Raw genomic sequence first — 25,103 nt, 5'->3', positions numbered from 1 at the left:
GGGTTGACCCGTTAACCATCCGACCCGTTATACACTCATCCAAATACTCATTTTAACGGGTTAGATCGGGTCGGAGTAACGGTTCAAGTTTGAAATACCAGGAATAAGTAGGCTACTAGGAGAGTGGAGGGTGAGGGTCCACTTGGGGAACGAAACGGCGGGGATCAATGTCACATCACATACCACCCTCCTAACATTATTACGAGTCATGAGGGGTGTGGCCTTCCTCGGAGAAGTATAAAAATAGAGCAACCATAAGCACTTTTCCACAAGCACTTGTTCTCTCAAGTCTCACCCTCCCTTTGATTTCTTGGGATTCAGAAACCTCATTCAATGCCCTTTTAATATCCTCCTCCTCCTCCTCCTCCTCCTCCTCCTATCTTTCAATCCACCTCTCCTCCTCCTCCATTGTTGCTAATCAAGCTTATTGCTCTGGTTCTGGTTTAAACTTGTGAAAAGATGGGGAGTACGGACAAGGCCATCAGCCTGGAGGAGATCAAGAACGAGACTGTCGATCTGGTATATTTTTCTTTCTTTCACTTTATCACCTCTATTTTCTCCCTCATCTCGGGAAACTAGGGTTCGTGATTTTGTTTTGTGTGAGTTTTTACTTTTTCATGAGTTGGGTTTTTGCTTAATCTTTGGACTGAGTGAGTTTTATTGTTGCATGATCTTAGTTTTCTTGTTGTGTTCGAAAATCATATACTCTTGAGCTGGCTTTTACGTAATAAACAGTTGTGTTTCATGGGTTCATCTCAAAAGATTGAAAGTTTCCCATTTTCTCGCTATATTTTCCCACCAACCAAGCAGAGTATATAATCATGTCCTCAGGTAGTATGCAAACGGGATGGATCTACACATGTGAATGACAGAGAGGTTGAGTCCACTACGGTTAATAACTCCCCCAAATATGTTTTTTTATATAAACACACACACACTGTCAAACGAATTCACTGTCCCATGACATCTAGGTCTATAACAATTTTAATTATAAAAAAAATAAAAAAAAATTATGCATAACATAAAATTATTGAACTAAAACATCACAATAACAGTAAATAGTACCGGTGGTTGTCTTCTTTCTGGAATTTGAAGTACCTTTTCCGTGGTACTTTGGACTTTTCCCATTCTGAGGAATTGTCCTTTTGTTTAACTCAAAAGACTTAAAACACTTTCGGTTATCAACTTTCACATCCACCCTCAATCCTGACACCATTGGATTAGAAAACCCATATATTTATTGTTTTGTTTTACTAACCTTATTTACCCTTCTTTCATGACAATTTTAACGAAAAACACCCGGTACTGTTCACTTTAACGAAAAACCATATTTTTACACTAAAAAGTCAATCCTGGTACTATTCACTTTACCCTTTATTTTGTCCTTATCATTAAAACTCAAAGTTTTCAAACCCTTTTCATTAGTTTTCTTTCTTTCATTCTTTTGTTATTTACACTAGCATCCAAACGCGGTTTATCATGCTGGAGCGCGTGTATGTCACGCACCAATCACGCTCTTGCCTTGAAAAGTAGTGCTGTGACACTGACGCAAACAATTTTTTATGTTTAATAATTTTAATAAATAAAATGTAATATATTAATATTTTGTGGGTCAACACTTTAGTGATTGGCTAGCATCCCTAGGAGGCGAGGAGGGCTGAAATGGGAAGTTCCATATTAATCCGTCCGGGTTCGTACACTGAGTGAGCGCCGAGTCGACTACTTGGTGGGACAAAATATCAAAATATAATGAGGTTTGATTTTCGGGTCATCGTAACAGTTGAAAATCAAAATTCATGGTCAATAATCGCTACAAGTTGTAACCAAATAGAGGATTAAAACATTTCCTTTAGATTTGATTAGAAAATAAGATGAGACTTTATGAGATTTGTTTCAAAATTCACTTATATCTAGCATTGGGATGTGATAATAGGGAATATTCTAATCGACCACCATTATTGCTTAACATGACCGAAACACCATTATGTCATTCACTTTGAACATTAATAGTAGTAGAATAGAGCATTTCCTTTGGACAAATTAAAGAAGAATTAAAGGATTGTAATATAACAAGAAATTTTCCTACCTAAAAGCTATATATCTTGTTTGCCCTATATCTCTTTCTTTTTTAATTTCCAATTATTTATTCTTTCTTTTTTATGAGGTGGGTTGATTTGGAAAGTATTATGCATTTATTTATGTGGGATCTACTGATCTAGCAAGTGAAACAATCATGTCTGTGGCTATTAATGTACAAAGAATGTCAAACCAATGAACTGGCTAATATAGCCACCTGGATGACCCAATAGTTAAGGATAAATTTCAAGTTCGCATTCTACACGGTATGTCTTGAGTTTCATTCCCGGCGCTCGTAAATCGCACGATGGCAGTCAGAGACTACCCCCAGAATGGTGGACTACTGTGGTGAAGTCACTAGTTGATCCCCTTTTTAAAAAATGAACAGGCTAATATACTTTGAAATAAAAATTAAAATAATAATATGAACTTTCAAATACTTGTATTACATATTTACGTAGAGAGTTGCAATATAGCTATCGTGTGATATGTGTGAATTTTGGAAATTATGTAGTGAGTATTACAGTTTTTGTCCTAACAAAGAGTTGGTTTACAGGAGCGGATTCCGATCGAGGAAGTATTTGGACAGTTGAAATGCTCCAGAGAAGGTTTGAGCTCCGAGGAAGGAGGCCAAAGGCTGGAGATTTTTGGTCCCAACAAGCTAGAAGAGAAAAAGGTCATTTTCCGAATAATATAACTAGCCTCTCTGCACGAGCGAGTGCAAGAGACAATTTCCTTTTACTGTAACGATTATATACGTTAAATTTTGTTTTTACTAGCTTAGAGTATAGTTTAGTTCATAATATCTGAATATTTGTTACTGGTTACAATGAACAGGAAAGCAAATTTCTCAAGTTCCTGGGGTTTATGTGGAATCCTCTATCATGGGTCATGGAAGCTGCAGCCATCATGGCAATTGCTCTGGCCAACGGCGATGGGAAGCCACCAGATTGGCAAGATTTTGTCGGTATTCTCTGCCTGTTGGTCATCAACTCTACCATCAGTTTTATTGAAGAAAACAATGCTGGAAATGCAGCTGCTGCTCTTATGGCTGGTCTTGCTCCTAAGACTAAGGTAATTCAAATCAAACATTTCGATACGGTCCTGGATTCAGCAGTTCAAGAAAACGGCGGCTAAAACAACTATAATAATTAACATACAGAATTATCGGTGGCTAAAAGTTTGAGCCGCCTCCTCATCTTGTTGTTTTCTTGCAGCGCAAACATATCGCCATTTTTTGTTTTTGTTAATAGAATACATGCTCATATGTATGCTAGTAGGGAAACTGCCATGTCGTGAACCTATGTGAACAGGGTAACATAATAAGATTTCTAATATTCACGAATCCATAACAAAATCAAATAAATTTCTCACCGTTGTTTATGTAGACAGATCGATATGAGTTTCAGACACATCACACGACTATGCACCATACTAACTGGAGGCAACAACATAATTCCAATGTGTTTGATGGCGATGCATATGTAGGTCCTTAGAGATGGAAAATGGAGTGAGCAGGATGCTGCCATTTTGGTTCCAGGGGACATCATCAGTATCAAATTGGGAGATATTGTCCCAGCTGATGCTCGTCTTCTTGAGGGTGATCCTTTAAAGATTGATCAATCTGCTCTCACAGGAGAATCACTTCCAGTGACCAAGCATCCAGGTGATGAGGTTTTCTCCGGTTCTACTTGCAAGCAGGGTGAAATTGAAGCTGTTGTTATTGCCACCGGTGTCCATACCTTCTTCGGGAAGGCTGCACATCTTGTGGACAGCACTAACCAAGTCGGACACTTCCAGAAGGTGCTCACTGCCATCGGCAACTTCTGCATCTGTTCCATTGCCATTGGAATGCTGATTGAGATCGTAGTCATGTACCCAATTCAGCACCGCAAGTACCGGAGTGGAATTGACAATCTCTTGGTGCTCTTGATTGGAGGCATCCCCATTGCCATGCCCACTGTCTTGTCTGTTACTATGGCCATTGGTTCTCACAGGCTATCTCAGCAGGGTGCCATCACCAAGAGGATGACTGCCATTGAGGAACTGGCGGGTATGGATGTGCTTTGCAGTGATAAGACAGGAACACTAACTCTTAACAAGCTTAGTGTTGATAAAAACTTGATTGAGGTGTTTGCAAAGGGTGTGGAGAATGAACATGTCATTCTTCTAGCTGCAAGGTCATCCAGAACTGAAAACCAGGATGCCATTGATGCTGCAATGGTTGGAATGCTTGCCGACCCAAAGGAGGTATAAATCATTTCCAACTTTTCTTGTATGCCCTATACTTGCTTGTTCAATATTTCTGAGACGGAATTTGCAATGGATATGCTCATCTTAATGAATCAATTTTTACACAGGCCCGGGCTGGTATTAGAGAGGTGCACTTCTTACCTTTTAATCCCGTCGACAAGAGAACTGCTTTGACATACATTGATAACGATGGAAACTGGCATAGAGCAAGCAAAGGTGCTCCTGAGCAGGTACTTCTGTTTTTCCAATAGTTACCGGCCAAAAATTGAATTACATTATTGAAAGGTAACCGTTCATACCCATATACTAATGACTTGATTTCTGAAATTAGATTTTGGAACTTTGCAACTGCAAAGAGGATTTCAAGAAGAAGGCTTTTGCCATTATTGACAAGTATGCTGAACGTGGTCTTCGGTCATTGGCTGTTGCTAGACAGGTTTTATACCAATCTCGGCATTTTTAGTATTGTCTTGCATCTTTTTCAGTTTTATTACAAATAAAGCACCCTCTTATCGTTGTGATTGGTATATGTCTACAGGAAGTGCCTGAAAAAGCAAAAGAAAGTGCTGGTGGTCCATGGCAGTTGGTTGGATTGTTGCCTCTTTTCGACCCTCCAAGACATGATAGTGCAGAAACTATCCGCCAGGCTCTTAACCTTGGTGTAAATGTTAAGATGATTACTGGTAAGTCGGTTAACATTTTCAACCTACTTTAATGGATGCATTTTAATTTTGAGTGTTGTTGTGCTTACTTGCCGCCACTCTCTATCTGCAGGCGATCAACTTGCCATTGCCAAGGAAACTGGTCGGAGACTTGGAATGGGAACAAACATGTACCCATCTGCTTCCTTACTTGGTCAAGGCAAGGATGCTAGCATAGCTGCCCTTCCAATTGAAGAGTTAATTGAGAGGGCTGACGGGTTCGCTGGAGTGTTTCCAGGTGAATACTTTAAGTACCGACTAATTAGAGGGGTTTGCTGTTTTCGAATAGGGAAAGTGATTTGTTGTTTATTGTAAACACATTTTCTTGCTTCTTGTAGAGCACAAATACGAAATTGTGAAGAAGTTGCAGGAAAAAAAGCACATTTGTGGAATGACGGGAGATGGTGTCAATGATGCCCCTGCATTGAAGAAGGCAGATATTGGAATTGCTGTTGCTGATGCTACAGATGCTGCACGAAGTGCTTCCGACATTGTTCTTACAGAACCCGGATTGAGTGTCATCATTAGTGCAGTGTTGACCAGTAGAGCTATTTTCCAGAGAATGAAGAACTACACGGTTAGTTTTTCTGCCTTTTTTATCAACAGACCACTTTGATCAAACAGTTTATGATGGGAAGTCTAACTTTTTCCCTCTCTTTCTGTTTTCTTTGGCTTTTGAAGATCTATGCAGTTTCGATCACCATTCGTATTGTGGTAAGTAAATAGTGGTGGTTTAACAATTTGTGGTTTCTCTCCCTAATTAAAAGTCTTCATCTAATTGTTTTTTGTTTTTGGCAAACATTGCAGTTCGGTTTCATGTTCATTGCTCTCATATGGAAGTTCGACTTCTCACCTTTCATGGTTTTGATTATTGCCATATTGAACGATGGTAAGTTTTTAGGAAGCGAACTTTCAAGTAGCATGTAATATTAATTGATAAATGTGACTGCTGACACCATGCACTTGTTAAATTTTGAAGGCACAATTATGACAATATCAAAGGATAGAGTAAAGCCATCTCCCCTGCCTGATAGCTGGAAATTGAAAGAGATTTTTGCTACCGGGATTGTGCTTGGCGGTTACTTGGCATTGATGACTGTTATCTTCTTCTGGTTAATCAAAGAAACTGACTTCTTCTCTGTAAGATGATCTTTGTTATGCTTTTCTCTTTTTGATCCATTTTTTTATACAGAAACTTCATGAAGTTCAGATTCCAATTTGCATTTTCTGCTCATTGTTTTGCAGGACCAATTTGGTGTAAGATCCTTAAGGGAGACTCCTGAGGAACTAATGGCTGCCTTGTACCTGCAAGTGAGTATTGTAAGCCAGGCCCTCATTTTTGTGACTCGATCCCGCAGCTTCTCCTTTATGGAACGCCCTGGAATGCTTCTACTCGGTGCTTTCTTGATTGCGCAGCTGGTAAGAAGAATGCCGCTTATATCCTCTATTAAATACAGCAAGTTTTTATGTATATGTTATTGAAAGCTGAAGATTATCCCTTCTTCAGATTGCAACTTTGATAGCAGTATATGCCAACTGGAGTTTTGCAAGAATACACGGATGTGGTTGGGGATGGGCCGGTGTTATCTGGATTTACAGCATTGTCTTCTATTTCCCACTAGACTTGATGAAATTCGCCATCCGTTACATCTTGAGTGGAAAGGCGTGGCTCAACTTGCTAGAGAACAAGGTAAATCTTTGTTCTTTCGAATATAAGTTGAAATCATTTAGTTTGATCCGGTGAAGTTAAAAGTTTTCTAATGATTCATCCTACTGTAACAGACTGCCTTTACCACCAAGAAAGATTATGGAAAAGAAGAGAGAGAAGCTCAATGGGCTCATGCTCAAAGGACCCTTCACGGTCTCGAAGCACCAGAATCTTCTAGCATCTTCAATGACAAGAGCAGCTACAGAGAGCTGTCTGAGATTGCTGAGCAGGCCAAGAGACGAGCTGAAGTTGCAAGGTAAGCTACCATTCAGAATTTCAAAATGTTACCTACAGGAAACAATTCGTTTGCCAATTCCTGAGACATACATCACTTTTAAAGTTATTCGAATGATGGGTAACATTCTCTTGTTAGATATTTAACATGTTATGTTGTCATACTGTAAACTTGGACCGCACTACTAGCTCAGTAATCCAGATTGACAACCTGGCATCATGTTGACATAACATGTCACATATTTTGGCAAGAAAACATTTTCCTATAAGAGACAGTATCTTCTTGCATGCCATCGGTTTAATGAATATCTTGTTAATTTGTGGTTGTAGACTTCGGGAGCTTCACACACTCAAGGGACATGTGGAATCAGTTGTGAAGCTAAAAGGCCTGGACATTGACACAATCCAGCAGCATTATACAGTGTAACAATCCAGAAGAAACGCTATCTGGGACAAGAAGGGCGGAGTTCAACAATGTAACAAAGCGATGAGGAGAGACAAATTGAAAGCAGGCATAATTAGTTAAACATTTCTAGATATGTTGGAGAGCCTGTCTGTGCTATATGTAAAACTCTCCTCCGTTTCATGTTTGCATTCTAATGTATTTCAAGTGCAAGATAAGGGGTTATATTTGGTTTATTTTTGCTCGTGTAAGGGACTAAACAGTATCCTGCAGTTTTCTAGCAATAATCTACTTTCTTTCTTCGATTGTTTGCACTATCTTTGTATCCACTATTTTTATATCCACTCTTTGAGCATTTATCTAACGCAGGATGTGACACAGCATTAGAACGCTGTTGGCACAACCCTCGGATGCTGACCATGGTCGTTCAAGTGCTGTGTCACATTCTGTACTATTCCTGCATTAGAGAACAATTGCTCATTTTTCCACATTAGAGAACAATTTACCTTGTTCTCTGGTAAATTGGGAGCCAATATGTAACAGGATGGTGAATTTCATAGAGTCTAGTGGAAAATGGAAGACGATGCTGTAAATCCAGATGACACCGGCCCATCGCAACCAAGTCCGAGTAATTTTCTGAAACCCCAGTTGATACTGCTACCCAAGTTGGAATCTGAAAAGGGTAAAACTCAGCTGTATTTAAAAGAGGATATACATGGAAATGGAATTGTTCTTGCCAGCTGCGCGATCATGAAAGCATGGACTAAAAGCAGTCCAGGGCGTTCCACGAAGGAGGAGCCTTGGAATCAAGTCACAAAAATGAGGGCCTGGCTCACAATACTCACTTTGCAGGTACAAGGCAGCCATTAGTTTCTCAGGACTCTCTCATGGATCTTACAGCAAATTTTTCTGGCAAAACAATGAGCAGAAAGTTTCTACAAAAATGATGGATCGAAAAGCATGACAAAGATCATCTTACAAAAAAGAAGTTGGTCACTAAGAGCAATCCCTGTAGCAAAATCTCTGTACAAACATGTTACTAAGAAGCTTTGGAGCATCTCAAAGAGGATTTAAAACTGCTTGGCTGCCTATTTTAACAAGAAAACCAAGAAAATATAGCTTCAAGACTCTTTAAATGACTCCTTTAACAAAATGAATAGCATTATGGAAGAAGAGAGAGAATTTAACAAAAAATTCAACATACATTTCAGGAAAATTTCGTATAAACATATTACTCATGAGTTGTAAACCTCTTCAAAGAGCCCCTTTTTTTTTCAGGAAAACTAATTAAAATGGCTTGAAAACTTTAAGTTTTAACGATAAGGACAAAATAAAGGGTAAAGTGAATAGTACCATGATTGACTTTTTAGTGTAAAAATATGGTTTTTCGTTAAAGTGAACAGCACCGTGAGCTTTTCGTTAAAGTTCCCTTTTTTTTTTTTTTTTGCATATTGCGCCATTTCCCAAGAAAGCCAAAAAAATTATAGCTAAATCTTGACGAATTTGTATATACAAAATAAATAAACACGTTGGCCAAAGCCATGTGAGCACACAAGGTAGGGGGTGTTGGGCCCATGAATCTCTGATGCCTAAGTTAGTTTCTCTAAAAAGATAGAGAGTTTAAGCATCAAAAGTTTACCAAACATTGGTGGAGATGGGGCATTTATAAGAACTAGGTCAGCCACATATGTAAGGTTTACCTTTGATTTTTCTACTTGCCATAGGCAGGAGAGCTTGATGAGTTTGCAGTCAGCTGCTTAAATCTTCAAGAGGGTTGAACTACGCATCGAGCGGATGTGGGTCTCACCAATTTAATGAGGTCATTCTCGTCACTTGTGGGTAAAAGTTCACGTGTCAGCTCCAAGATTTTTTGTATTATTTTTGGCTCCATGAATGCCCCTACACATGGTGTGCTGCATGTAGGAGGTGCAGGAGGTGTAGAAGTCTAAGTTGAGTAGGTCTGCCAAAAATGAGTTCTTCGACTACATTGGATTTTGAGCTCTGACTTGTAGTAAATGTCTTATGAGAGGTGAAGTTCAACTGTCTATAAAATTTATTTAATTTTACCTTAAGTAGAGATTAAATAAACCTAGACAGCAATTTTCTTCCAAACAAGAAAGAAAGAATCAGAAGATATTGTTCCTCATCCTCGAATTTTCTTCTTTGCTTGTCCTGTGAAGAGTCGATTGCCGTCGTCGTTGTTGCGCCAAAAGGTAAGAAAAAAATTTCCTACAATCCAAACAATTGGAATTAGGAAACTACCTAATAAAATGAGTAGTAAATGAGGCTTTTTATTATTTTATTTTCATATAAACGATACAAATTCATTATTCCTCATATTCTGTAAATTTGGAAGTTAAACAAATGTAATTAGCGTTTTCAACATACTAATGAATGCAACACTTTGAATTTTAGGTAATTAGTGTGACTCAAAGATCATATTCATTTTGTTTTTGTTATGAGACAATGGAACTTTCTATATGTTTATACGGTTTTAAAACCGCAGCACCCGTCCATGCAGTGTTTTTGTTGTCCATTTGGCCTTCTCGTGGCAACGCGCGGGCTAAAGCACTAGTGCTAAACTATTGCGCTGTATCAGTGTAGAGATCAGGATCGGACAAGACTCAAAAACTGAAAACCTTGAGAAGGAAGATCAGTTGGGAAGATCATCAACTGATAATTATTCTACAAGAAGGTAGTAGAGCAGTTGAACAAAATCGGCGAAAGAAAATGGGCCGAGCAATATATCCGTTCTCTGCATCACAAATTCACAACATATTTAATTTTTGATGGTATTTATCATTCTATCAACTGAACAGCTGCGATGACAGGTATTTTTTCCCTCAACTTTTGTGTTAGAGCTACACGAACTGTCATGACTCCGGCTGCTGGTCCACTTAACCGAACTTTCACTACGTAGTCATTGATTTGTACAAGCTCGAGGATTCCACCTCCTGTGCCAGCCAGATATGGTCTAATCTCAGAAAGAATCTGTAAAGAAGTGTATAGCTAGTTAGTTTAGTACAACACAAATTGGTTAACTATTACTTTCATTCATGAACCCTATCTGTACGAGGTTTTCATAGTGACTTTTGGAATGAAGATCGACATTTGAGTCAAATATAACTTTGTAACTCTCAATTTTCAATCTTCGGGTTGGAGGTGGCCTAAAAATTCATCATCAGAATGTAAAACCATTTCACAGAAGTGGTGTAAAATATAAATAGGCTACTTAGTTGGTAATGATGATTTCTGTAACCTTCTCAACATTTTCTTCATTTAGCTCAAGGCCTGTTTCTCTGTCCAAAATCTGTTCTACTTCCATAATCTCGGGTATTTTATCTCGCAGGCGGGTTTCGATTCCCATCTTCAGCGTCATAGTTGAGCTTGGACAAGATCCACAAGCTCCTTGTAGCTTTAATACCACAACAAGGCCATCTATCTCATGGAGGGCCACATTCCCTCCATCAGCCATCAAACTAGGCCGTACCTCATCCAGGACTTTCTCCACATTTTCTTCGGTTAGCGGAAGGACACAGCGTGGTGAAACGACATGCCCTACATGCATTATTTCCCAAAATCCAGACAAGCACATTAAAATCCAATCCATGTGGAAAATCATTTCATTAGATGTAAACAGTGTGTTAAAACCTACATAAATATTTTATTTGAAGGATGTAGTAGCAAATATGGACTTAAAGTTAATACATGGGTTAAGATTGCTGCAACTTGAAAGCATTTTCATGAATACATTGGTAAATTTCCTTTGACCAAAGAAGAACATAATAGCAGTAAATTCAAAGCTTCAATTTCTTGTTATTTGCAATCAACTTGGAGATATAAGTTATCAACAGAATAAAGAGAAGCACAGAAATTAATAAATGTTCACAGATACCTGCTGGTTGTCTTGGAGCACGATTGTAATCGAGCGCAAGAAAGTGCCTACTGCGGAATTGGCCTCTGAGAAAAGCGGCTTGCTTTGAAGAAAACCCACAGGCAATTGAATTGGAGTTCTAGCAACAAAAAAAATTCCAAAACATTCCAAAAGTAAGAAATGAGCTGAAAAGCGAAACCCCGTCACCAAAACCAACAGGAATGAGTTAACAACACTGAGTGGCGCCCAAGTTAGAATCTCTCTTTCCGTGGTTTAGATTAAATAAGTATATGTTGCTCGAATAAAAACAGATAATTGAGTGGCACCTTGAAGAGTGAAAGATGAGAAGTTGAATGCAGGTCAGATGATGAAGGGAGAGATGGGTTGTGCAGAGCAGTGGTTTGGGCTGAGAATGCACCCACCATTGAATCAGAGTGGCGCTGACTAGGCCAATTGTTTCTCTATTCTCTCAGTAAAACAGAACCAGTTGTTTTGGGGGTCTTTTTTGCCCTTTTTGTCTGTGTAGGTTGGAGAAAGTAATGGTGGGAAGTTTGATAGGAAGCATTGTTTGATTGGCTGCAGATAGACAACTTGAATTACTGGTGTTGCGGATTCTGTGGATAGGAATGTGATCTAGCATTTTCTGTTTCACAAAGTCTTTTATGTCGACAACTTTCAGTGGAATAAAGAAGAAACAAATGGACCATAGATAACGAGCTACTTGTGCTGGGTATGGGCCCAAGTTTAAAAGTATCATATTGGGCTAGATCCAGTTCATTGCAATTCCTATCTTTTTTTCTTTTTTTTTTTTTTGTCAAATGATAGATTTTATTAGATTATATGTTAGATTTTGGTGCTTATAGTTTGTAAAGAAATGTGGAAAAGCTTTTTGTTTCGCTTGCATTTTTATTTTGGTGTGAAGAGCTTAATGCATCTTAAAGTTTTAATTGCAATCAAATCCTTTGTCTAGCTCGAGAACCCCTCAAGAACAACTCGAGCTCTTTTTTTTGTTTTTGTTTTTTTTTTTTGTCTCAAGTGTTATCATATTACTTGAGGGTCGCTCGAAGTATTCTCGATAGTATCTCGAGCAATGGAAACTAGGAAAAAGGTTTTAATGCAATTAGGATAAGTTAATCTTGTTACTTGTTAAAGGATAGAAATTTAAGAATTTTAAGAAAATGGACAAAAAAAGTTTTGAGTCCATTTTAAAAATTTTCAATTTTAACTAATTTGCATCATACTGGTTAAGGATTTCCCATCTAACACATGGACACCTTTGATCCTCAATTCTCCAAATTTATTTAAATGATTCCTTATCATAGAGACCTTCCTCAATTCGTAATGCAAAACCTGCCCAATATATGTTTCTTCCATGTGATTATGCACACACCTACACTTGTGGAGCATTTTAGCTAATTTAAATAACTCATGTAAAACTTAAAAAAAAAAGAAAACTAATGAAAAGGGTTTGAAAACTTTGAGTTTTAATGATAAGGACAAAATAAAGGGTAAAGTGAATAGTACCAGGATTGACTTTTTAGTGTAAAAATGTGGTTTTTCGTTAAAGTGAACAGTACCGGGTGCTTTTCGTTAAAGTTCCCTTAAAAAAATGCAAGTATATATAAATGCCATTGTCAATAGAGAAGGGGACAATTAAAATTAAAAGAGTTGTGAATGAATGCCAAGCTGTTCAAATGATGATGATCTTGCTTTCAAAAATTTGGTGTTAAAAATAGTACATCAATAATTGGGGAGCCAAGGATAAACAAAAAAACAAAAATAAAAACAAATAAAATATGAGCATTACAACATCGTGGGATGAGAAGATATGATATGAAAATGAGAGAAGGTCTCCAGACAGGGTAGATAAGCCTTTGGTCCGAAACTAGAGAGATTCCCCTTGACCCTTTTTAAAAAGGAATCTTAACCAAAAGTTTCTGGTAATTTTCACTTTGATGAAAAATTATATTTTTACATTAAAAAGTCAATCCTTATATTATTCATTTTATCCTTTTATTTTGTCTTTATCGTTAAAACTCAAAGTTTTCAAGTCATTTTCATTAGTTTTTTTTTTTTTAAATCCAATCCTCCCTTTGGTTTTTTTTTTCTTTTAACAAACGATATTATCCATATTAAAAAGAGAGTGAGTGGACTAAGTCTTACAATAGGCTAGCAGTAACGTAGTTCAAATTATTCTTTAACGAGAATCGAATCTAAGACTTCTCACTTACTAGTTAAGAGGAATAATCCTAGACCGTAATACTAAATGATTATCAAATTCCCTGCTCTTGTTTCTTATTTTTATAATTTAAATTCTATGTTTTGTTTATTATTGGTTGAGAAGTAATCCCAGAATCTGATACATTGAATGTGAGAACCGAACTGAAAGAGGGAGGGGACAATGTTAAGGTTAAAAAAAGAAAGAAAACAGATGGCTTATCAGCATCTTTCTTTCCAGACTAACAATGTTATTTCTTATCTAAGTTGGCTGGCCCATGGGTAGCTAAGTATGGAAGTGAAGATGTGTGAAGATTGTCAATTTGCTATCAAAGAATCGACTATCTTTCACTCGTCTTATAATTTGGTGCGAAAAATTCATTTTCCTTCGTTTGGGTACCAAGTAAAATGGTGCTAATTATATAATATGTGTGCTGGCTTGTAATTCTGGTTAATATTCGCTCATAAATTCAACAGTAGAGCTCTTCCTCCTTTATCCCCCTCCTTTGTAGCCAAGAAAAAACCTCTCGTCGTAATGTTATTTATTTTGGGAAACCATTAGGCATTAGCTATGATTACTGTCTGTTTTGTTTTGTTTTGTTTTGTTTTTTTAAGTTGCATTATTTGGCTCTGTAAATTATGTTTCATTAATTTGTAGCTTGCTACAATATTGTAGGTTTGCTGCAAGGTTAAATTATATATCTTATATTTGGTTACGTTGAGAGAATCAAACGTTCTAACTTATTTATCACTTAGTACTACGGTCTAGCAATATTTCTTTTCACTTGTAAGCGAGAAGTCTGAGGTCCGATTCTCGGCAAAGGCGAATTTGAACCATATTATTGCTAACTCATTGTGAGGTTAAATTCACCCTCTTCCATTCCCCTTAGTGTAAGAGCAATTCCACCCCTAAATACTATGTGCTAGCACCCAACCCATTTATTCACTCAAGTGAACAGTAATAGACCCCAATGAACATTAATAGACCAAAGCATCTCCACCCCTAACAAAAAATAGTCCAATCAATTTTAATAAAATATTATTAACTTTTTATTATAAAATAATAAAAAATAATTATTTTATTTTTTATTTCTGACTTTAATTTTGGGGGGGGGGGAAGTGGACCGTTGATCTGTGATCGGATGGTCTAGTTTAAAAGTGAAATTCAAATTTTTTTACCGTTGGAAATCCAACGGTCTAGAATAACTAGCCGTTGGAAATCCAATGACAAAAATTGGGCCACGTCGCCCACCCGCCTTTGATTTTGTTGTCTGCTACTCATGCCCACGCGCGCGTGTAGGACACGCGCCAGGTGCAACAACACAAATGGCCCGGTCCCAAGGTCTGTCAAAAATGGGCTGGTCTGAACACTAGCTTGGGCTGGGTGCCAGGCAAACACACGGGCTGGAGTAGATTGGCTGAGTCCCAGCCTATTTTTTCCACTGGGTGCTAAACTCTTTTTCCTCTTATGAAACTGCTCTAAATGATATTGTTTGTTAAAAAAGAAAAAAAAAACCATTTTATCGTATTCAATAGCTAGTTGTTTCACCCAACCTCACTATAATCCAAAGGGCTTCATTTATTCTTTTTTCACATATTTATTTTTACACAAATTCTTTCTTTTTGGAGTTAGATAACTTTGATTGATTAGTCGCAAGTGATCCTTTATCACATTGGTGAAAATGTGTTCAGCCTTTGTATGACGGTGTGAGTTCAAGCTTCGTCAGTGGCTAATATAACAAAATGTATCGTTTGACCAAAAACAAAAAAACTTTGATTAGTCAACAAAGTTACGTACACTACATGATTGAATTCATAATGCTCCTCTTAAGTCGTGACCGAATTTAGGTTACTCCACTTGCATGATTTCATTGATTTGATGACAAAAATGGTGGTCCAATAAATCAACATACGAACTTTGTTTGGTAAAATGAAAATATGTTTTGAAATTAAGCACTCATAAGTCACAACATGAAGTATTGAAGATAGAAGAGTCAAGTCCGAAAGTGATTATTAGTTCATTTCCACTTGGATAAAAAACAACATGAGAAGTTGATATAAAAACTCAAAACAACTTACGGGGTAGGTGGGTGACATGTATCCTTCTATGCTAACTATTTAACTTTATTTTTTAATTGTTTTACTACCTACAATACTTTACATTAAAAAAGGAGAAAACGTATGAACCCAAGCGGAACACATGAAGATGAAAGGAAGGCGCTATCTAGCATGATACTCCACCACTTACACTATCTCACCCGGTATTAAGTTAACATTTTTTTTCTTTTTCTTATTTTTTTTTGCAGTCCCCTTTCCTTAACAGAATACCAAACCCTTGCATTGTCTTTAGATTGAGTTCTAATTGATCAGAATAAGGTACAAATCTCCAATTATTTTCTATTCTCCGATTTTTTTTTCTTTTTTGGTCAAAAGGAGATTTTATTAAACAACAACTACATAATTACAAGCAAACAAGGCCCAAGACACACCTATTAACGAACAAAAAGAGGGCCTAAGACTAAAAAAAACCAACAGAAAAAGAGCCCACAGAAACAGTAAAGCCCAACGAACTGCACCGCAGCCAAGAAACCGAGAAGCTTCCACTACCATTCCACCATCAGTATTCTAGTCCGTCCAAGCAAAACCCAGTCCACTACCATCGAGTAATACCTCACCATACGCCATCTTCGACCCCAAAAAACTACCTGAGCACAGTCATAAGCAGGGGATAGTCGGCAATAGAATGAGAGAAGCCAACTACCCGTATGAAGCTTGCGAGAAGCTTCCACTACCATTCCATCATCAGCATTCCAGTCCATCCAAGCAAAACCCAGTCCACCGCCACCGAGTAATACCTCACCATACGCCATCTTCGACCCCAAAAAACTACCTAAGAACAGTCATAAGCAGGGGATAGTCGGCAATAGAATGAGAGAAGCCAACTACCCATATGAAGCTTGTGGAAACCCACAAGCGACACTGTTGGAATCGACAGATAATAAAGAGAAAGTGGTGGTGTTGGAAACACCCGAGTCGGAGTAAACCTCGAAACTTTACACACGATCTCAGTTGGAAACATGGCTGAAGATCGGACCATGGGATAGCTAGGATGAGGAATACCTTTGGGGATAGAAAAATCGGACAAACCGGATTTAAGGAGAAACAACAGTAAAAACAAAAGGGGAGAGAAGAGGACATGACAACCAACCCCAGCCGAAGCTAGGACCGGTGATACTGGAGAAACTTAGGTTTAAAAGTCTCACACAAACAGTGAGAAGGACTCTCCAGTGTGGAGAGAAAATCTCTCACCTTGGAGAGAAAGTGTCTCTTCTCTGATTCTTTGCATGCTAAAGGTATATATACAATCCTTGTTATCATATTTTTGGGGTTTGATTCAACAATCGGAATAATTGAATTTTTTTATCCTCAAGAATTGTCTAGTCTTTAATTATTTAGTCCTTTGATTATCAACATTTTCCTTTAATGAATAACTATTTTGTTTTGTACATTTTACATGACGACATTTTTTTAGATTAACAATTTGCAAGGATAACATTTAATAATGACAAATTATATAAGATTCGGATCAATAACAGAATACAATTCTATCATCACCTTATCTATCCTATTAACGAACTTCAAAGTAAAGACGTGACTTGTCTCTTCATCCTTAATTTCATGGATCTTGACTTCTTTTTTGGTAAAAAATTCCTCATCATTTCTTGGAACTCCTTTTGAGTTTCGTCTTCATTCTAAACATCTTCGGGGGGAGAGGTTGATAGAGTTCAAGAATTTGAACTTTATACTTTAGTTCTCTGAACTCTTCCTGGTAGTATTGATTTCATGCTGCAATTCTTAAGAGTTGGTTTCTTCTTATTGGTGCTTTCAGCTATCCTATCTTCTATAGTTTTGTAGCTATAAGCGTTAACTGGTTATTTTTAAAGTTCTTTCTTTCTGCTTTCTTCAGGCTTTCTTCAGCCATAGTCAAGTATCTTTCTAGGGTTTCTCTTTTCTCTAATGGATCTTCAATTTTATCAATTAAGTTTAATATCAGACCCTCTTCTCTACTTATGACACCAAGATTAAGATTAATACAGTTGTCGACTCAAAAAAAAAAATCGTCTTCAAGAACCGCTACTTCACATTCGCTTTCTTCTAAATCAGAAGAATTTAGCATTAGTTGATACAATTGTCGTTCCATGCCTTCATCAAGATTAAGATTATTAATCTTATCTTTCATCCCGCTTTCAATTCTATAGTGTCCTACTCTTCCACATTTCTAACAAACAAGGGATTTTTCTTTTCCCTTGCTACCACTTTCCTGCTTTCTAGATTGGAATTTTCATTATAAAATGGAAAAGCATTTATGTAAAACATAATATAATTATGAACATAAATTAAAATAAACAGATATAAAGTAAAGAATAAATTTCCTACTGAAATTAACAAGGAGATAAGGAACATAAAGCAAACTTACATTTATTATTATATCTTTAAATGAGGGGAGTGCACATAGTGTTCTCACAATTTAGACTATAATTTTTACAATTTGAAGAAAAGCTTACTTGCAACCGAGCAGCAAGGCTCCTTTAATAACAAAACTAAAGCATCCTTGCACAGTAAGGGGCAACTTCACTTTAAGAAATTGTTCTGACTCAACATCACATGGGTAAACAACAAAAATGAATGACTCTTGTCTAAAGCGTTAGACCAAAGCCCAAAATGTCGTACCCAGTGCACAAGGCTCCCGCTTTATGTAGGGTCTGGGAGAGGTGAAAAAAAAAAAAAAAAATAGAATAGTTCTCATTAGTCTTAATTAAAAAAAGTAGAATAGTTCTCATTAGTCTTAATTTAGACAGCTGGAAAGCATGTCATGCCTTTTTATTTTGTGGAATTGAAGGAAGAATCCCATAACAGTTATCTTTATTATCATTTGGAAAGTCTTCTTCCATCTGTTGTTGAGAAGACATAGATGCTGATGTCATTCTTTGTCCAGGTCATCGAGGTCAAGAACTTGTAAACCTTCTTTCTCAGGTCTGCTTTTGAAGTAGATGAGCTAGATTGTTCGATTAAAAACTTAAGTTTTTCAGTCTTTAAGAAAGTATTTGATGCTGGAAAGAAGACATATCTTCACGAGTTCTTTCATTCGTGTTTCTCCTGGCCTGAAAAGAATGAGGTTTCAGGTGTTCTAAATTAAATTGTCCCACTAACAAACATAAATCTGTTTTTTCTAGTTAAGGATATAGCTCCAAGTGTCCTCATCATCTTCATCAAAATCATAGGACCGTTTCAAGATCCAAAGGAGTTCATAAATCATCATAAACCATAAAAATAGTTTCCTTTTTCAGGATAATTAGAATTGGCCTACCTGAGGTCCTGAACTTTATGATTCATGGACTAGCTGAAGAAGATATTCTGCATTGGAACTCTAAATAAGAAACCATGTCCTGAACCAGTTTGGTTACTTTTTCAGAGTATGTAGGTGAAATTGAATAAATCATGTGGAGTAAGTAACATGCATATTGAAAGCATAACACAATTTTCCACGCCTTTGGGTAATCCCAAAAGTTATACCCCTGAGGCCTAATTTTAAGACTGGAGAGAAGACGCATAGAGTCGGGACTATTTCCCCATCTTCAAGAATGATCACTTTCAAGATCTGAATTTTCAAAAAGGCTATCATATTATTAGTTTTGCTTCTATAGTGATGCAACTACTAATTTAGTTTTAATCAGTGTTCTTTCATACCAATATCTTGACTTGAATGGGGTCGCACATGATCTTTTAAAAACTTATCGGCTACTCCTAGAATTTTTCATGCAATCAGATTTCTCTATAGTCATCAAGAGGAATAGCATTTGTCTATTGAAAAGTGTTGGAACCATATTAACCCTTCTCTGTAAGAGGTGGAGATGCATAAATCTGAATAACATGTTAAACTGTCCCACATCGGTGGGGTGAAGAAAACCAAAGAGGTTTAAATAGTATTACCCCACTCTAACTAATACCGAAACTTTTTGTGGTAAAACCCCACACCTGACGGATTGGGCAGGTGGTTAAGTTGGGGACAATATCGGTGTCGTTAGAGTGGGGCGGGCCCGGCGATCCAAAAATTCCAACATGGTATCAGAGCCCACGGTTGCAGGCCCGTGCAAGCCAACGAGCTTGTCACCACTCGGAAGGAAACAAGTCTGAGCTGTTAATATAGAGACGACCGCTGAGTTCCATTGAAAACAAGTGGGCCCAACGTGAGCTGACCTCTGAGTTTCAATTACCGATGTGGATCTCCGTGTGAACCACTAAATGAGGTTACACGTGAGGGGGAGTGTTAAACTGTCCCACATCGGTGGGGTGAAGAAAACCAAAGAGGTTTAAATAGTATTACCCCACTCTAACTAATACCGAGACCTTTTGTGGTAAAACCCCACACCTGACGGATTGGGCAGGTGGTTAAGTTGGGGACAATATCGGTGTCGTTAGAGTGGGGCGGGCCCGGCGATCCAAAAATTCCAAAGAGTTGCAGAGAGTTTTCACAAAGATGAGTGAACAAGAACTTTCATTCCTTCTTTTTCTTGCTAATAGAAACAATGTCCTTCGAATGCACATACAAATCAGAGCATTAACACATTTCTCTCTCATAACAAAGAGGATACATCACAACCATTCATTTCATCTATCCTATGAGATAGCTACAGTTGTCACTCTATATCATTAACTCTCACTTAATCTAGAGCATCCATTTGGAATGTAATCCAAATGCTCTAATTAAAACAGGTAAACTGAAATGTTTTATTTCAGCTAAAGACACTTAAACACTAACACTCCCTTCTAAGTGTTTAGCTGAAATCACTCCTAAAGCCTTTCTTAAATACTCAAATCTATCTCTTGCCAATGCTTTTGTAAAGATATTTGCAACTTGTTCTTCAGTTTTGCAGTAAATCAGGTCAACTTCACCATTCTGCAGTGCATCTCGGATGAAATGGAACCTTCTGTTTATGTGTCTTGTCTTATGATGAGCCACTGGATTCTTAGAGATTGCAATAGCTGAAGTGTTATCACATAGAATTTGAGTAGGTTCCACTTGTTCCTCTCCAAAATCTGATAAGACAAACCTTAACCAAATGGCTTGTGCAGTTGCTTCTGCAGCACTAACATACTCTGCCTCTGCAGTGGACAAAGCTACACTGCTTTGTTTGATTGAAGCCCAAGAAAATGCTCCAGAACCAAAACTAAAAGCATATCCGGATGTGCTCTTCATGTCATCTTCACTTCCTGCCCAATCACTATCACAGTATCCAATAAGCACAGCATCCTTGCCCTTTTCATATGCAATTCCATAGTCCAGTGTGCCTTGAATATATCTTAGCACTCTCTTTGCAGTTCCCATATGTTTCCTGGTTGGATTATGCATGAACCGAGCAAGTAGACTTGCAGCAAACATGATATCAGGTCTTGTAGCTGTTAAATATAACAAGCTACCAACAATCTGCCTGTAAAGACTTTCATCAGCTATTTCACTTCCATCTTCTTTGCTTAATCTTTCATTTGTTGCAAGTGGAGTTGCAACAGGTTTGCACTCCTTCAATCCAAATTTCTCCAACAGAGTCCTTGCATATTTCTTTTGATGCAGAAAAATACAACCCTCTGTTTGAATGACTCCAAGCCCCAAGAAATGATGCAATAGTCCCAAATCAGACATTTCATACTTTCCCATCATTTCTGTTTTAAACTCATCCATCAATGCAACTGAACTTCCTGTGTATATGATGTCATCAACATACAGAGAAACAATAAGTATTCCTGCCTCAGTTGCTTTGATGTAGAGAGTTGCTTCACTTGGACTTCTGTGAAAACCAGAATTGCAGAAATGAGAATCAATCTCCTTGTACCAGGCCCTTGGTGCCTGTTTCAACCCATACAAAGCTTTCTTGAGCTTGTAAACCTTGTCTTCCTTGCCTCTAATCACAAAGCCAAGTGGTTGATCTACATATACTTCCTCATTTAGAACTCCATTCAGAATTGCAGACTTCACATCAAGTTGAAAAAGCTTCCATCCTTTCTGTGCAGCAAGCCCAATTAAAGTTCTAATAGTGTCAAGCCTTGCCACAGGAGCAAATGTCTCATTGAAATCGATTCCAGGCTTTTGAGAGTATCCCTTAGCCACTAACCTTGCCTTATTCTTCTGTATAGACCCATCTAGATTCAATTTTGTTTTATAGATCCACTTGACACCCACAACCGGCTTATCAAATGGTCTATCAACAAGTTCCCAGGTACAATTCTTCTCTATCATGCCTATTTCTGCTTCCATTGCCTTCTGCCATGATTCATCTTTTACTGCTTGCTCAAAGTTCTCAGGTTCAATAATGCACAGATTGCATTTTGCATATATTTCTGTCAAACTTTTGAACTTCAAAGGAGTATGATCATAGTCTTGAGGACCTGTGTTACTCTGCATTTGCACCAGCCTTGAATCATTTTCAATTGACTCATTTGATTCAGATGAAGATGCTAAGAATTCATCATTTTCATCACTTTTATCACTTGAGTTTCCTTCCACATTCCGTTCACACATTTTCTTTCCAGGTATAGATACACTGATGGTTTTCTCAGATTGTGACTCCCAATTCCAGCAAGCATTTTCATCAACTATTACATCTCTTGACACAATTATTTTCTTTGAGATAGGATCATAGAGTCTATACCCTTTCTCACATGTGCCATATCCCAAAAATATGCATTTAGTACTTGTTTCATCCAATTTCTGTCTAACTTGTCTTGGAATGTATGCATAACACACAGAACCAAAAATCTTTAAGTGTTTGATCCCTGGTTTTCTTCCACTATATGCCTCGAAAGGAGTCTTCTTGTCAAGAGACTTGGTAGGACATCTGTTCAAAATATACACTGATGTATTAACAGCTTCTGCCCAGAATTCAAATGGAACACCCTTTTCAATCAACATACACTTTGACATCTCAACTATGGTTCTATTCTTCCTCTCAGCTACTCCATTCTGCTGAGGTGTGTATCCCACTGTAAATTGTCTTTCCATGCCCATTTCTTCACAAAATTCCCTGAATTCAACAGATACATATTCTCCTCCTCTGTCACTTCTCAACTTCTTCAATTTATATCCACTTTGCAATTCAACTGTGAGCTTGAATTTCTTGAATACACTAAACACTTCTGACTTGTTCCTTAAGAAGTAAACCCAACACATCCGAGTGCAGTCATCTATAAAGGTAAGAAAATACCTATTTCCAGCCTTTGTAGAAATCTGCATGGGTCCACAAATGTCAGAGTGAATGAGTTCAAGAGGTAGTGTGGCCCTCCATGATGCTTCCTTTGGAAATGCATCTCTGCAATGCTTCCCAAGAGCACACCCTTCACATATCTCATTTGTCATTTCAAGATCAGGCAAACCCAACACCATATCATGCTCTTTGAGTTGTTTCAAACTGCTCAAATTCAAATGTCCTAACCTCCTATGCCAAATTTTAGAAGACTGATACACACTAGTCTTTAGAGCAACCTGCATCTCAGGTATAAGTCTCAAAGGAAAACTTCTATTTCCCTTCATTGGTACTCTAGCTATCAGATTAGACATTGAACTATCATCATATATTTCTGCAGTTGTACCTCCAAACACAAGAAAGTAACCGTGTTCCATCATTTGCCCTACACTGAGCAAATTTTCTTTTAATCCTGGAATTAACATCACTTCTTTGATATATCTCCTTCCCATTTTGGTATCAACTACTAAACTTCCTTTCCATGTGACTTCAATGAGCTATCCAGTACCCATCTCTACCTTAGCAGTCATATTTCTATCAATGTCAATCAGTAACTCCTCCCTTCCAGTCATATGGTTACTACAACCACTGTCTACATACCATATATCTTCATTTTCTTTCACATTGACATTATTGCAGACATAGAACATGGTAGGAGTATCATTGACTTGATTGATAAAATTCACATGTTGATTAGCCTTCTCCTTCTTCACTCGGCAATCTCTTGCAATATGCCCCAACTTATGACAACTATGACACCTTGGTTTATCTTTGAACCAACATTCACCAAAATGCAATTTATCACAATGTATACAGAAGAATTCTTAGCTCCTTCAGAAGTACCTGCAACTTTTCCAGTTTGATTTGCAGGTCTATTTTCTCCTTTCTTCCATTTAGACTTCCAATTCTTCTGTGGTTTGAATCCTTGATTCCCATTGTACTTATTCTATTTTGGAGCAATACTGAGACTAACAAATGCTTTCTCATTGTGAGATTCATCATGCCGGTCAATTCTTTGCTCATAACCTTTGAGAATAGCTACCACATCTTGAACATCAACAATATCTAGATCCTTAGTATTTTCAATCACAGAAGCAATACTATCATAGGACCTAGGTAAACTTATCAGCAACTTTTGAATGATTCTCTGATTACTTATCTTCTCACCATAGCTTCTCATTTGACTAATCAGATCAAATAAGCTAACTAGATATGCAGAGAAAGCTTCATTTTCACCCATTCTAGTATATTCAAAGTCACGGCGTAAGCCTTGGAGTTTCACAGCCCGTACCTGTTTATCTCCCACAAATTCTTGTTTCAGCACATTCCAAGCAGCATTTGCAGTCTCTTGGATTGCAATTCTCGGAAAGATCTGATCTGAAACCGCCCCTTGAATGATTCCAAGTGCCTTCGCATCTCTGACTATATTCTCCTTCAATAACTTGCCTTCAGCTACAGTGAGTTCTTCATCCTTCTTCATCGAAGTTTCGACACCATTTTCAACGATATCCCATAGCTCGTGCGATCAGAATATTGTCTTCATCCGAATTTGCCAGAAATCAAAGTTTTCACCATTGAAAATCGGCGCACGAAGATCAGCTCCACTCGATCCAGCCATGTGAGACGAGATCTAAGATCACTACACTTTCTTCTCCGTGTTTTCTTCAGTGAGAAAACTCAACGGTCAGTTTGAGCTCTTCACTGTGAGCTTCATAAATTCACGCCCAGTTGCAGAGGATGCAACCTGGCTCTGAGGCCATGTTAGTTTATCGATTTGATGCTGTTTTTAGGAACTTTCTTGTAGAAAAGAAAACAAAGAGTTGCAGAGAGTTTTCACAAAGATGAGTGAACAAGAACTTTCATTCCTTCTCTTTCTTGCTAATAGAAACAATGTCATTCGAATGCACATACAAATCAGAGCATTAACACATTTCTCTCTCATAACAAAGAGGATACATCACAACCATTCATTTCATCTATCCTATGAGATAGCTACAGTTGTCACTCTATATCATTAACTCTCACTTAATCTAGAGCATCCATTTGGAACGTAATCCAAAGGCTTTAATTAAAACAGGTAAATTGAAATGTTTTATTTCAGCTAAAGACACTTAAACACTAACAAAAGGTGTGACAATCAAAGGCTCTTCAACAGTCAAAGTTAGGGCTGGTTTGGTATTGCTGTGCTTTGAAAAAAAGCTGCTGTGAGAATAAGCGGCTGTGCTGTGAGAATAAGCGGCTGTGAAATAAATCAGCAGAGTGTTTGGTAAACTTTTTTGTAAAAGTGCCTTTGGAAAAAAAAAAAAGTAGTCTGATAGTGGATCTTTTCATTAAAGGAGCA

General features: G+C 37.6%; 2 protein-coding genes and 1 long non-coding RNA gene across 3 annotated transcripts; 1 reads left to right on the top strand and 2 right to left on the bottom strand.

Annotated features, from left to right (window-relative positions):
* The first annotated feature begins 231 nt into the window (after positions 1–231).
* Positions 232–7,689, top strand: LOC126607638 (plasma membrane ATPase 4-like). Its single transcript, XM_050275312.1, has 16 exons — positions 232–519; positions 2,633–2,752; positions 2,914–3,150; positions 3,565–4,326; positions 4,437–4,559; positions 4,661–4,765; positions 4,868–5,012; positions 5,104–5,268; positions 5,369–5,607; positions 5,712–5,744; positions 5,838–5,919; positions 6,010–6,170; positions 6,276–6,449; positions 6,538–6,720; positions 6,813–6,994; positions 7,303–7,689. The coding sequence occupies exons 1-16, from the start codon at positions 460–462 to the stop codon at positions 7,397–7,399; spliced, it is 2,868 nt and encodes a 955-aa protein (XP_050131269.1). The 5' UTR covers positions 232–459; the 3' UTR covers positions 7,400–7,689.
* A 2,306-nt stretch (positions 7,690–9,995) lies between these two features.
* LOC126607639 (nifU-like protein 3, chloroplastic) lies at positions 9,996–11,886 on the bottom strand. The gene is made up of 4 exons (XM_050275313.1): positions 11,576–11,886; positions 11,271–11,388; positions 10,635–10,933; positions 9,996–10,366 (listed from the first exon to the last, which is right to left on the bottom strand). The coding sequence occupies exons 1-4, from the start codon at positions 11,672–11,674 to the stop codon at positions 10,175–10,177; spliced, it is 708 nt and encodes a 235-aa protein (XP_050131270.1). The 5' UTR covers positions 11,675–11,886; the 3' UTR covers positions 9,996–10,174.
* Positions 11,887–15,806: 3,920 nt separating this feature from the next.
* On the bottom strand, positions 15,807–18,028 carry LOC126607641 (uncharacterized). Its single transcript, XR_007617681.1, has 2 exons — positions 17,944–18,028; positions 15,807–16,356 (listed from the first exon to the last, which is right to left on the bottom strand). It is a non-coding gene; the product is annotated as an uncharacterized LOC126607641 (long non-coding RNA).
* Positions 18,029–25,103: the final 7,075 nt, after the last annotated feature.

This window comes from Malus sylvestris, chromosome 16 (genome assembly GCF_916048215.2).
Source record: "Malus sylvestris chromosome 16, drMalSylv7.2, whole genome shotgun sequence".
In the NCBI taxonomy this organism is placed as follows: domain Eukaryota; kingdom Viridiplantae; phylum Streptophyta; class Magnoliopsida; order Rosales; family Rosaceae; genus Malus; species Malus sylvestris.
Note: the sequence above shows the minus strand (reverse complement) of the source record. Positions and strands in the feature narration are given on the sequence as shown.